Source organism: Mus caroli, unplaced genomic scaffold (assembly GCF_978045245.1).
Source record: "Mus caroli unplaced genomic scaffold, Mus_caroli_1 scaffold_15, whole genome shotgun sequence".
NCBI lineage: Eukaryota > Metazoa > Chordata > Mammalia > Rodentia > Muridae > Mus > Mus caroli.
This window is the reverse complement of record NW_028227270.1, coordinates 111,269,313-111,281,429: the sequence shown is the minus strand read 5'-3', so window position 1 is coordinate 111,281,429 and position 12,117 is coordinate 111,269,313. Positions and strand designations below refer to the sequence as shown.

Genomic DNA, 12,117 nt, shown 5'->3' with positions numbered 1-12,117 from the left:
ACATTTTTAAATTTACATATTCATTTTGAAAATTTAACAGAAAGATGGGTTTCAACGGTTTAGTTTTGAACATTTTAATAGTTCACCATGTGTGCAGTTTCTCCAGTGTGCTTGTAACTAGTGCTCATATCCCGCTGCAGTGTCGTGTAAGGTGTGCTTTATCCTTTTGTTTTCTCCTCTCCACAGCTTTACCTTTAGTCCAAGTGGACGAGAAGGGAGAGAAAGTAAGGCCAAATCAGAACCGGTGCATAGTAATACTGCGTGAGATATCTGAGTCCACCCCTGTGGAAGTAAGTGGTGCCTCCACTTGCCGTACTTGACATTTTCCTGGGATTTTGTTGGTGGTGGTGGTGGTATTTGTTTATATATCTGTTTTTGATAGGACTTGTTTAAAAAAAAGATACAAAAACACCTTTTCTCAAGATATACACACTGTCCCAGCACTCGGGAGGCAGAGGCAGGTGGATTTCTGAGTTCGAGGCCAGCCTGGTCTACAGAGTGAGTTCCAGGACAGCCAGGGCTATACAGAGAAACCCTGTCTCGAAAAAACCAAAAAAAAAAAAAGATATACACACTGATAAATATAATGTGATTCACTTGTAGAAGAAAATAACCACCACACCTTTTGTTCTCAAGACTCCTTTATACATTTAAAAATTTAAAAATAATGAGGTTTGTATATTTCAGTAGTTAGAAATTAAAAATGTAATAGGTTTAGATATGTAATGGGTGGGAAGGCTACATGCTGTGGGTCTTTATGACTTTACGTTTTGTTCTATTTGCATCTGTTGGTTTGTTGTTCTTAGTTTGTTTGGGCTTGGGGCTTTTTGGTGTTTTTGCCTCACTGGTTATAACTCTTTGGTTGGTTGATTGAGTTTTGGTTTTCTAGAGGCAAGGTCTCACTATGTATAGTCCAAGCTGGCCTTTAACTCATGGTCCTCCTACCTCAGGCTCTTGAATGTTAGCAATGTAAGTATGTGCCACCATGACCAGCCCAAATAATTTACCACTTTTAGTGGTTTCAGGCACCTCCACCTGCACCCCGCTCAGCCGCTTGCAGGCTGGGATAGCTAAGAATGCCACCCAAAACAAAACTGTAAACTTACTTAAAACATGAGTTTGTGTGTATGTTTCTTTCGTAAGTCAACTGCACGGATTCTTAAGCATGAACTTTGTTAACATCACTTGGTTGTATGTCTTAATAGCCCTTCTGTCAGGTTCTGTTTTTCCCTTTTGCCTGATTCTTTTGAGAGCTCTTGTACCAATCCATTCGTACTGAAAACAACCTTTTGTCCACCTTTGGTATGTTTGAGAGAATCCTGATTTAGAGCTTACTAAAAGCTTTTTTATTTGCTTTGTTTGGTTTGGGGTGAGGAGTTAGTAAAGTTGCTGGATTGGTAGGGAGTGCTTTCTCCCCAACACCCCAGCTCCTGTGTTTTAAACACATTGTTCTCTGGTTTGCATTGTTTCTGCTGAAAAGAAAAATCTGCCAGTTTTTCTCTTTATTTCTGTCTTTCTGTGACTCTTGGGAAATTTTCATCATTATCAAATTTTTCCTTTCTGAGCAATTGAAATGGACATTCAGTAACTATTCTGGTTTTGCTGTCGTTTGTATTATTTTAAGGCTAATCCAATTGGTCTTTTTCACTATAAGCAGCTTTTTCTATTTCTTAATGTGATTATTACTTCAGTGAGTGGTAAAACCTTCAGATAGTTTTGAATTCTAATAAATATTCTGAGATTCAGCTAAGTTCCCTGGTGGTGTGTGTGTAGTCCCAACTGCTCAAGACTAAGGCAAGAAAGGCTGTTCAAGGCTATTCTGAGACACATTTGTGAAGTGATTCAGAACAGCCTTCATATAGGGCACAGTCTTGTTCGCTTGCCCTCATGTTCTCAGGGTTAAGACAGATTTCCCACTCTGGCTGCCCAGTAAGCTGGCTGTAGGGTTATTCTACCTTACCATTCTAGTTGTTTTGTCTCTGGCTAATGACCTAACGAGAACCCTCCACAAAGCTCTGGAGACTTGCCCATCCTGTGACCTGGAAACCCTAGGCTTTGGTGCTCTTGGCCCCTGTATGTTCTTTCAGAGAAGGCTCTCCTAGCCTGCTAATGACAGATATCTAAAAAGCTTTATATAGCACATGTTTATCTTTTTACTTATGACTTGTGTCATTTGGGACCATAAATCTCTTCAACTTAGCCAGAAGCAAAAGTTCAGCTAATATTTCTAGTTTTCAAACTATCTTTTAAATTAATTTGTGTATTTATTAGCCTGTTGATAAAATACAATGTTTTCTTTCCCTTCCTTCCCATTCCCCTGCTCTTCCTTTATTCTACATTCCCCTTCGCTCTCCCTCCCTTCCCCATCCTCTTGTTAGGAATCCTGTATTCCAGAGTAGCACAGAACTCTGTAGCTGAGGATGACCTTCAACTTAATTGGTCTCCTCGCTTGAGTGCTGGTACAAGCATGTACCACAATGCTCAGTTTATGTTGTACTGGGGATCCAACGGAGGGTTCCTTAGGCACTGGGCAGGGCGTGCAGGCCCTACTGTTCATATTAATTCTAGTTCCTTGTGGGGAAGGGAAAGCTGTCAGTGATTCCTTCCTTTGTGGCACGTGATCTGTGGGTGCTCCCTGCAGTGTTTCTGAAAGAGGCTTTACAGCTGCATCAGAGCACGAGAGGATACGTTTTCCTCCTAATTTAATGAAGATAAAAAGTAGCATGACTGAGGACTAATTTCTAACTTCTCTGTTTTCTGTAGGAAGTAGAAGCACTATTTAAAGGAGATAATTTACCAAAATTTATAAACTGTGAATTTGCCTATAATGATAATTGGTTTATTACCTTTGAAACAGAAGCTGATGCACAGCAGGTAAGTGTATTCCTCTGCCAGCCTGTGAAGTCTGTCGTTTCCCTGTGCTTCACCAGTGTACAGCAGAAGTTAGGACATTGAGGTTACTATAGCAACACCGTCTATGTTTTTGTAGCACTACTGAAAGAAGGTCACATTACTTCTAAGTGTATTATGAGTAAGCAGTTGTGGGAAGTCAAATCTGCTCTCATATCTGGGGAAAAATTTTTGTTTGCAAACTGAGGAAATTTGAACCTAACCCTGACCAGTGAGGGAGTGTCCATTGTGTGGCAAAGTGCTTTCAAAGGTATTGAGAAGTTTTGTGCTCTTAAAGGAGGTGTCTGATTTAGGGGAAGTATACCAAGTGTGAAACGTTAAGCACTACAAACAGAGGGTCAGAAGGAAAAAGCACAGAAACCTTAGAAGGCCGAAGGGTAGAAGCACGGTTGTGTGGCCGTGGCCTGCCTGGTGAGCCAGATGGGTGAGCACGGGGGAACCCGAGGAGCCTCTGCTCACGTGAAGTGGGGCTTGATAAGGACCAATGCTCAGATGTAGACGTAGGCCTATGTAGTGATAGCAGCACACATATTCCAATCTCCTGTTCCTGCCTTTTAAGAACTTCCTTCCCTACATTACGTAATCTCAGTCTCTAATTGGGGTTAATAGGAGGGAAGCAGTGTTCTTTTGTATCTAAATTGAAGAGTTTTAGCTTGTGGTTTGGGGCTGCTTATATGGTATTTATTAATACTATAAAGTTATTTAAATATTTTACAATAATTTGGGGTACAGGTACTATAATAAGGATGCTTTTAGTGACCTGTGACCAAAAGAGGGTCAAAAATCACTCTTTAGATCCTGTCTGCTCTATTCAACCATATATATCATTATTTGAGCTGTAAAGTTAACTTACAAAGTTAACAGAATGGTGTTTTGTATAATTTTACCCATAGGCTTACAAATACCTTCGAGAAGAAGTCAGAACTTTCCAAGGAAAGCCAATTAAGGTAAATAAGACCATTGCATATAGCTTGTTTATTGCATTGTTAATATTCTTAAATGTTCTCATTGGAACGTGTAATGTCTCCAAACAGGCGCGGATAAAAGCAAAGGCAATAGCGATAAACACATTTTTGCCAAAGAATGGATTTAGACCTCTGGACATGAACCTTTATACCCAGCAGCGCTATGCTACATCGTTCTACTTACCTCCAGTGTACAGTCCCCAGCAGCAGTTCCCTCTGTACAGCCTGATCACCCCCCAGACATGGTCAACAACACATAGTTATCTTGATCCACCCTTGGTAAGCCTTTTCTTTGTTTTAAATTTGCATAACAGGTTTACATTTAGATACTGCACTGGGCACTCGGGGAGCTTAAGTCCTGCTCTAGTCAGAGAACCATGTGTCTACTGTTTGTCTAGTGTACAGACCTCAGGTTTATGGTGTGGATTTAAAATTTAATTGGGCAATAAAGGTAGAGTCCTGTGCAACAGAGTCCTGCGAGGCTGTGATTCTTGCCTCCTGCCCTCTTAGCATTGCCTTTCTGTGAAGCACAGTCCAGTAAAGGCTGCAGCTGCCGTCCTGCACAGGGCGAGGGACTTGACACAAGGAGTTCTGTCGTAGAAGAAGATGTGTTTCAGCAGTTTCCTAACAGTCCTGGAAAGCAGGAGACATACAGAATGTCTCACAGAGCTCAGCACACCCACCTTAGGGTGTGCCTTTGCTGTGGTTTTCATTTATATGTCTGTAGTGAGCATGCTCAGCTTTCTCCAGCTTTGTGCAATAGACAGGAGGGGCATGGGCTCTGATTTGCCTTCATTGATGTAGGGAGGTGTGCTAAGGTTCCGTGATAAGAACATCAGCCTTGTGACGTAAAGTCCTTGAAAGTGAGGCCCAGGGGACAAAGCTGGATGAGTTCACATCTGTAGGCTTGTGTGGCATTGTTGGTACTGATGTAAAGAATAGAATGCATAGAAGGAAATGGTGAGAGCGCAGAAAGGAAGTTATTAACTCTGTGAGTACATATCCAGAGTGTGGCTGTGGACCAGATAGAGAACAGGTGGGGGTGCTCAGGATCAGGTGTCTGGGTGCCGCCCACCACCTGTCAGGTAGAGTCAGTACCACTCATTGGCAGACAAGCAGGAGAGGTGTGGGAAAGAGGCAGCTTGAGACAGAGTTGTTCAGACTTTAAAATGCAGTTCCTGTTAAATACTGAAAGATGAAGATAAATGCCTATGAAAAAATGAGTACGTTTAGGAGCTGATACTGCAAAAATAGATATAAGTAGAAAATACCATTAAACTTACAGCAAGAATTGATGAGCCATTGTGTGTACCTTAATCTGGTGTTCATGTTTCGTGTTAACTTAGAAGGATCAAAGAAAGGAAGGTCTGAGGATAGATTGTGTGTACAAAGGCACCCAGGTTGCTAAAGATGAGCTTTTATTCTCAGTGTACCGGGCAGCTGGGAACGGGGCGGGGAGGTGGTAAGTTGCTTTCATCAGAGTCCTTAGACACATGGACTTTGACCTGGATCTTGTAGGAAGTAATGTGGAAGATTTCATTTCCTTACATGGAAATGGGCTGGAGAGATGACTCAGTGGTTAAGAGCACTAGCTGTGCTCTTCCAGAGGACCCAAGTTCAATTCCCAACACCCACATGGCAGCTCACAACTGTCTATAACTTTATTTCTAGGGGACCTGACACCTATGCATATTAAAAATAAATAAATAATTGTTTAAAAAAAAAAGAAATGAAAGTATGTTCCATGTTTAAAGGTAGCTCTCTAACCATGTGTGGGACAGGAGTTACAGAAGAGTCTCAGGCCTATAACACTCCCCTCCCTCAAGTTCCATAAAACACTGCAGTACAAAGTTTGGTATACCATTTCTAAAATGAAAACTTATATCTATCTCTAAACTTTGAAATGACCAGAGGAAAATACACGGAGACATAGGCATAGGTAAAGACAGCAACAGTGGACAAACAAGGTTCTGTCCTGCTTAAAAGTTTCTACCCAACAAAGAAGCAATTGCCGTAGTAGAGACAACCTGTACTGGAAGAGAACTGTTAGCAGATTTATCCAACAAAGGCTTCCTACCCAAATTCACAATGAACTAAAAAGATGACACATCAGAACAAATAAGTAAATGACAAGTTGGTAAGACAGCTCTAAAAGCAGAGCCAGTGGGCCAGTGATCTGTCTCAGTGCTTTCACAACCTGGGCAACGACCTTCATATGTGTGCAGTGGCATGAGAACCCCACATGTAAATCATATCTCTCACACAGTAATAAAAACTTTAAGAAGAAATACACATGACCAATTTATATATAAATAAAAAATTGTACAACTTTCTTAGCCATGAAGTAAATACAATTAAAAACTGCAAAGATTCCATCTATCATCAGGAAGATAAATGGCATGCTGATACACTGGTGAGGGTGCAGGGGAAGAGATTCCTTGTACACGGTTCCTGGGAATATAAATTAGTTCAGCCACCATGGAAATCAATGTAGAGATTCTGGGAAAACAGTAAAAGTGGACCTGTAGTAGCATCCAGTTTACCATCCATGGCATACATCCAGTGGAATAAATACCCCTAGACAGTAGAGATGTCTGCACATTCATCTGCATTGTGAACTATACACAGTGGCCAAGTCTGGAAATCACTTTAGGTGCCTGTCAGTTAGTGAATAGATATAATAGAGAACCATGTGCTAACTGTAGAGAGGATCTCTGGTAAGCCATCTGTCAATAAAAAAGCAGGAAATAGAAAGTGGGACACTGGCAAGAAGAGAGGATTCTGGCCAATAGTAAGAGGTAAAAGAGACTTGGGGAAGACATGAGGGATGGACATCAGGTAGATGAACCTGGAGAGAGACTGAAGGAGACGCTGAAGAGGCGAGAAGGAAGAAGTGGTCTGGGACTGAAGGAGAGACAACTAACCAAGTGGTAGATGTAGAATGGTTTAAATGTAAATAAGAGCTAGGCAGGAAATGAGCTAACACTTCTGGCCTAGCCATTTAATAATAACTAATTAGTCTCAGAGTCATCATTCCAGGAGCAGGACTGGGAAAGGAAAAACAGATTATATATATATATACACATTCAGCCATAGAGAAGAACTACATCACATCATTTGCAGGAAAAAAAAAAGGATTGATAGAGTAAGCAAAATAATGCTAGATCCGACAAGTGCTTTGTGGTTTTCTCACAGGCGGGGCATGAAGGTTGGAGGAGGGGGTGTTTGGTTTTGGGAGGGTCCAGCGTGGGAAGGAGGGGCAGAAGAGGTGTAGGAGGGCAAGGTGGCCATGATTGAGTGCATGTACATGTGGAGGAGAATGCCCAGTGAAGCCTTTGCACTGTACAAACGATACAGGCTGAGAGGAGGCAGAAGGAAACAAACGCCTGTCTCTTTTTGAGTTCTAATGAGAAGGAAATACGTTTCTAAAAATAGTACACTTTCTGTGGGCACAGACCCTTGGCTATGTGGTTGCATCTCCCAGAAGTGTCAGAAGAGATCTGTAGAGGAATTGTCCCAGTAGTGCTCTTCCCCACGTGCCTGCCGCACAGGCCTGTGTTGCTGAGGTCTTCCTGCAGTGGCATACTCTTGTCAGTCACCTCTTGTCATACTCCTTGTCTAGATGCCTTTTCTGTTGTTTTATATCCAGGTCTTCCCATTTAGGCCCTTTTCTGAGGTATGTTATGTGTAAAATTATGAGTTTAAGCTGGAGTTTTGTTTGTTTGTTTGCTGTTTTTTGTTTTTGTTTTTTTTTTGTTGTTTTTTTTTTTTTGTTTTTTTTTTTTTTTTTTTTGAGACAGGGTCTCTCTGTGTAGCCTTGACTGTCCTGGAACTCACTCTGTAGCCTATACTGGCCTTGAACTCAGAGATCTACCTGCCTTTGCTGGGATCAAAGGAAATAAAGGTGTGTGTTACTACTACCAGAATGGTCTTGCCACATTTAAAGTCTCCTAAACTTAGGTCTGAGTTAAGTGGCTCTTGTAGCATGTAATTTTCTTTTTCTTAATTTTTAAGTTAACCAACAAGGTATAATGGGTCTTACTTACTACTGCTTTGTGGTGCCTGGGTATTATTATGTTTGTTCCCACTGATGCTCTTCTCCCATCCCCCCTACTTTCTCCTCTGCTTAATGCTCCTGTGTTACCTCTGCTTTCCCCTCTAAAAGCCCTCCCTCCCCTCTCATGATCTTCCTCCTAGTTTCATGGTCTCTTCCCTGCATCTGCCTACCACCCTTCAAGGCTAGGTTCCAAATATTAAAGAAAATGCACAGTACTTATCTTTGTACACAGTACTTATCTGTGTACACAGTGCTTATCTGTGTACACAGTGCTTATCTGTGTAAGGTTTGGTTTGCTTCACTTGCGAGGATGGTTCTGTTTCCTGGCTCTTATAGGTAGAAGCAGTAATACACGTGGGTGTGTGACCACTCAAGGGGAGTATATATAGCTGGGTCACGTGGTGGTTTTGGTGCCCAGACTGTTTCTATAGATGGTGTAAATTGGCTACACCATCTACACTAGCGGCTAGTTACGAGTTCCTCCCCCCCCCCCAATTTTTTATTAGGTATTTACTTCATTTACATTTCAAATGCTATCCTGAAAGTCCCCTATACCCTACCCACCCCCTACTCCCCTACCCACCCACTCCCACTTCTTGGCCCTGGCGTTCCCCTGTACTGGGGCATATAAAGTTTGCAAGACCAAGGGCGTCTCTTCCCAATGATGGTCAACTAGGCCATCTTCTGCTACATATGCAGCTGGAGACATGAGCTCTGGGGGTAGGTCAGCATTTGTATCCTTCCCTATCCCGGGCTCAGAAAGAGTCTGTTTTTGCATTCCCTGATGGCTGAGGCTGCCGGGTACCTTTCAAGTATAAACTTGCCAGTCAGTTTCCTTTGAGAACTGAGTAATGTCCAGTTCATTGGCCCATTTATTAGGTGGATGATTTGGGGTTTTGTGTTTAATTTTAGATTTCTTCAAATATTCTAGATATTAATCTCCTGTCTGTGTAGCTGGGAGAGACTTTTTTTAAGCAGCATATTTTTTATGGATTGTGGAGTTTGTCAAGTAGTGGATTCCTTAAAAGTATTTTCATCGCTTTAATTTTTTAGTCAAGGAATGATATGTTAGCTCTAATAGCTATTTTAAATCAGAGTGTCTGTTTCCTGTTAGTACGGAAGAGAATTGCTTAGGTTCTCCCTCCCTTTCCTTCTTCCTTTTCTCAGCTGTATGGGACCTGTATTTCTTTCAGTTGAGTGAAAAATGAAGGAACTGGAAGGCCTCAGGCAGCTAAGTGCCTTGGAAAGTAATGTGTTTACTTGGGAAGTATTTGAAACCGCGTGCCGCAGAGGCAGAAGGGTAGTGACCTCACCCTTCTGTCTTGTTATTGTTGATGGTGATGAGGGTGGTGATGCTGGTGATGGTGATGGTTTTGTGCCCATGTGCAAGAGTGTGAAGTTGGTTCTCTCCTTCTGTCTTTATGTGAGTTCTAGAGATGGATTGAACTCGGGTCACCAGGCTTGAACAGCAGGTGTCTTTACCCTTCCGGGGCCATCTCACTGTGTGTCCCCCACCCTTGGTTTTGATTTTGTTTTTTTTTAAGAGAAGGTTTCTCTGTAACCTGACTATCCTGGACACGGACACACACACACACCACACACACACACACACACCACACACACACACACACACCACACACACACCACACACACACCACACATACACACACATACACATTACACACACACACCACACACACCACACACACCACACATACACACACACCTACCCACACACACACACCACACATACACACACACACACACATACCACACTACACGCGCACACACACACACACACACACCTGTGTGAACCAATGGAGAGATCTGCCTGCCTCTGCCTTCTGAGTGTTGGGTTTAAAGGCATGCACTATCACGCCTGGCAACACTGAGGTTTTAAAAGTGTGTGTCTTTGTCTGTAGCTGGACACATGCTAGGATGTCCATGGACCAGTCAGAGGACAAAGGACCACTCTGAGGAGATATCCCTCTGGCGTCCAAGGATTGACCTGAAGTGGTGAAATCTGTGTCCCGACGCTGCTGGGGTTTACCTTACTTTTATGTGTTAAGATGTTAAACACAGTCGAGTGGTACTTAGAATCCTGCATTTAAGCTCTTAAACTTTTTAAAAGTACATTTAGCTCAAATCTTGAAGCCATTATGGCATGTTGTAATTTTCTTTTGCTTTTTTGGTTTTTGTTTGTTTGTTTGTTTGTTTGCTTGTCTGTTTTATTGAGACGGGGTTTCTCTGTAGCCTAAGGTGTCCTGGAACTCTCTTTGTAGACCTCGCTGGGCTTGAAATCAGAACTCAGAGATCCACCCGCCTTTGCTTCCCAAGTTCTAGGATTAAAGGCCTGAACCTATATTGTTGTATTTATATGTTCTTCATTTTAGATTATTATTTATAATAATTTATAATGATGAAGAACATATAAATACAATATATGAAAAAAATTATAGTTTGAAATATAAGATGCTGTTTACAGCAAGTTTTACATGAAAAGTAAACCTTAAAAGGGGCAGGGAGTGGAGAGAAGAAATCCCTGTTAGAAGCTGTGGGAGTGGCATACGCATGGCTAGGGACAGTAAGAATGTGAGAATTCCTAAATTTGGGATCTTTGCTGGGTTTTTGGTGTTTTTTGTTTTGTTTTGGTTTGGTTTGGTTTTTGGTTTTTAGGTTTTTATTTGAGACAGGGTTTCTCTGTATAGCCCTGGCTGTCCTGGAACTCACTCTGTAGACCAGGCTGGCCTCAAACTCAGAAATCCACCTGCCTCTGCCTCCCAAGTGCTGGATTAAAGGCGTGCGCCAACAACACCTGCCTTCTTTGCTGAATTTCATTAAGGCTATTGAAACTAAAGAATCATCTTCCTCTCGCCAGATTGGAAGTAGCTGTGCTCGTAGCAGTGACTTATTTAAGCAATTGAGCACTGCCTATATTCAGGACTCCGTGTTGTTTCTTGCTGTTCTCACTTGGTCAGTATAAGAATTAACTACATGATAGGGAGAACGAACGTTCTTAGCAATAGTGCTCGATAGACATTACCTGTAGTCATAATGTGAGTTTTTTCCTTACACTGCAGTCATTTTTAAGCATAAAATGGAATTAACACCTGACAAGAAGAAAACATAATCTGATTTACCTAAGATACAACAGTGTAAATGCAATTGAAGTGTCTTGTGTTTTACATGTTTGTTTGTTATGTTTTGCTAATGCAGGTAACCCCTTTTCCAAGTACTGGATTTATAAATGGGTTTACATCTCCGACCTTCAAACCTGCAACGTCTCCTCTGACGTCACTCAGACAATACCCTCCTAGAAGCAGGCAAGTTCAGAGGTTTCTTTCAGTGCTTATGAACGTCCTGTTGCGGTGTTCCGGGTCGTCTGTGATGAGAGATCTGTGTAACACTCATAAAGCTCATCAGAGATGAGACTACCTGATACTCAAAGCTGTAGTCTAAAGTAGTAGTGGCACCCCCAAATGGATGCCGGTAGTAAGGAAGAGATTCTCTTCAGAGAAGGCTTGGGGGCAGCTTTACCGTGTGTTTTATTCAGCAGGAAGCAGATCTTGACATACATAGTTCACATTAGCATGTTCATTCTCTACTCCTTGATTGCTTTATAACTCAGCATATACAAACATCTCATTTACAGGAATCCTAGTAAGTCTCATCTGCGCCATGCGATTCCTAGTACAGAGAGAGGGCCTGGGCTGCTAGAAAGTCCTTCAATATTTAACTTCACTGCAGATCGATTAATTAATGGTGTCCGGAGCCCACAGACGAGGCAAGCAGGGCAAACTAGAACACGAATACAAAACCCTTCAGCTTATGCCAAGAGAGAGATTGGAACTGGGCGTGTGGAGCCAAGTAGTCTTGAATCCTCTCCTGGTTTAGGGAGAGGAAGGTAAGTCACTCACATATTTTGTCAAACAGATATCATGTACCGATCATGAACTATTAATATTTTAAGTTTCAACTTAGATTTTTATAATTATATCGTAATACACTTCAGAAAAATCAAATGAAAGGCTATACAATGCTTTCCTTAATTCCTCAGGATAGTCAGGGGGTTTTTTTGGTTTTTTGTTTTTGTTTTCTTAAACGAATGACATTTTCTTTCATAAACCTAAGCGGGTATTTTAGGGGCTGTCCAGTTTCTAGCCTGCTCTTCCTGCACACAGTTTC

At 41.8% G+C, this 12,117-nt stretch overlaps 1 protein-coding gene across 5 annotated transcripts in view; it reads left to right on the top strand.

Moving 5' to 3' along the window:
• Larp4b (La ribonucleoprotein 4B) overlaps window positions 1–12,117 on the top strand; it is an 82,919-nt gene that overhangs the window by 55,771 nt on the left and 15,031 nt on the right. For 3 of the 5 annotated variants that reach the window (XM_085831298.1, XM_021180161.3, XM_029468569.2), the window contains 6 exons: window positions 187–290; window positions 2,764–2,874; window positions 3,804–3,857; window positions 3,945–4,154; window positions 11,149–11,255; window positions 11,585–11,836. In XM_085831298.1, coding sequence (XP_085687424.1) covers window positions 187–290; window positions 2,764–2,874; window positions 3,804–3,857; window positions 3,945–4,154; window positions 11,149–11,255; window positions 11,585–11,836 — 838 coding nt within the window. The remainder of the gene's footprint in view (window positions 1–186; window positions 291–2,763; window positions 2,875–3,803; window positions 3,858–3,944; window positions 4,155–11,148; window positions 11,256–11,584; window positions 11,837–12,117) is intronic. The other 2 variants (XM_029468571.2, XM_029468570.2) reach the window with 1 other exon arrangement.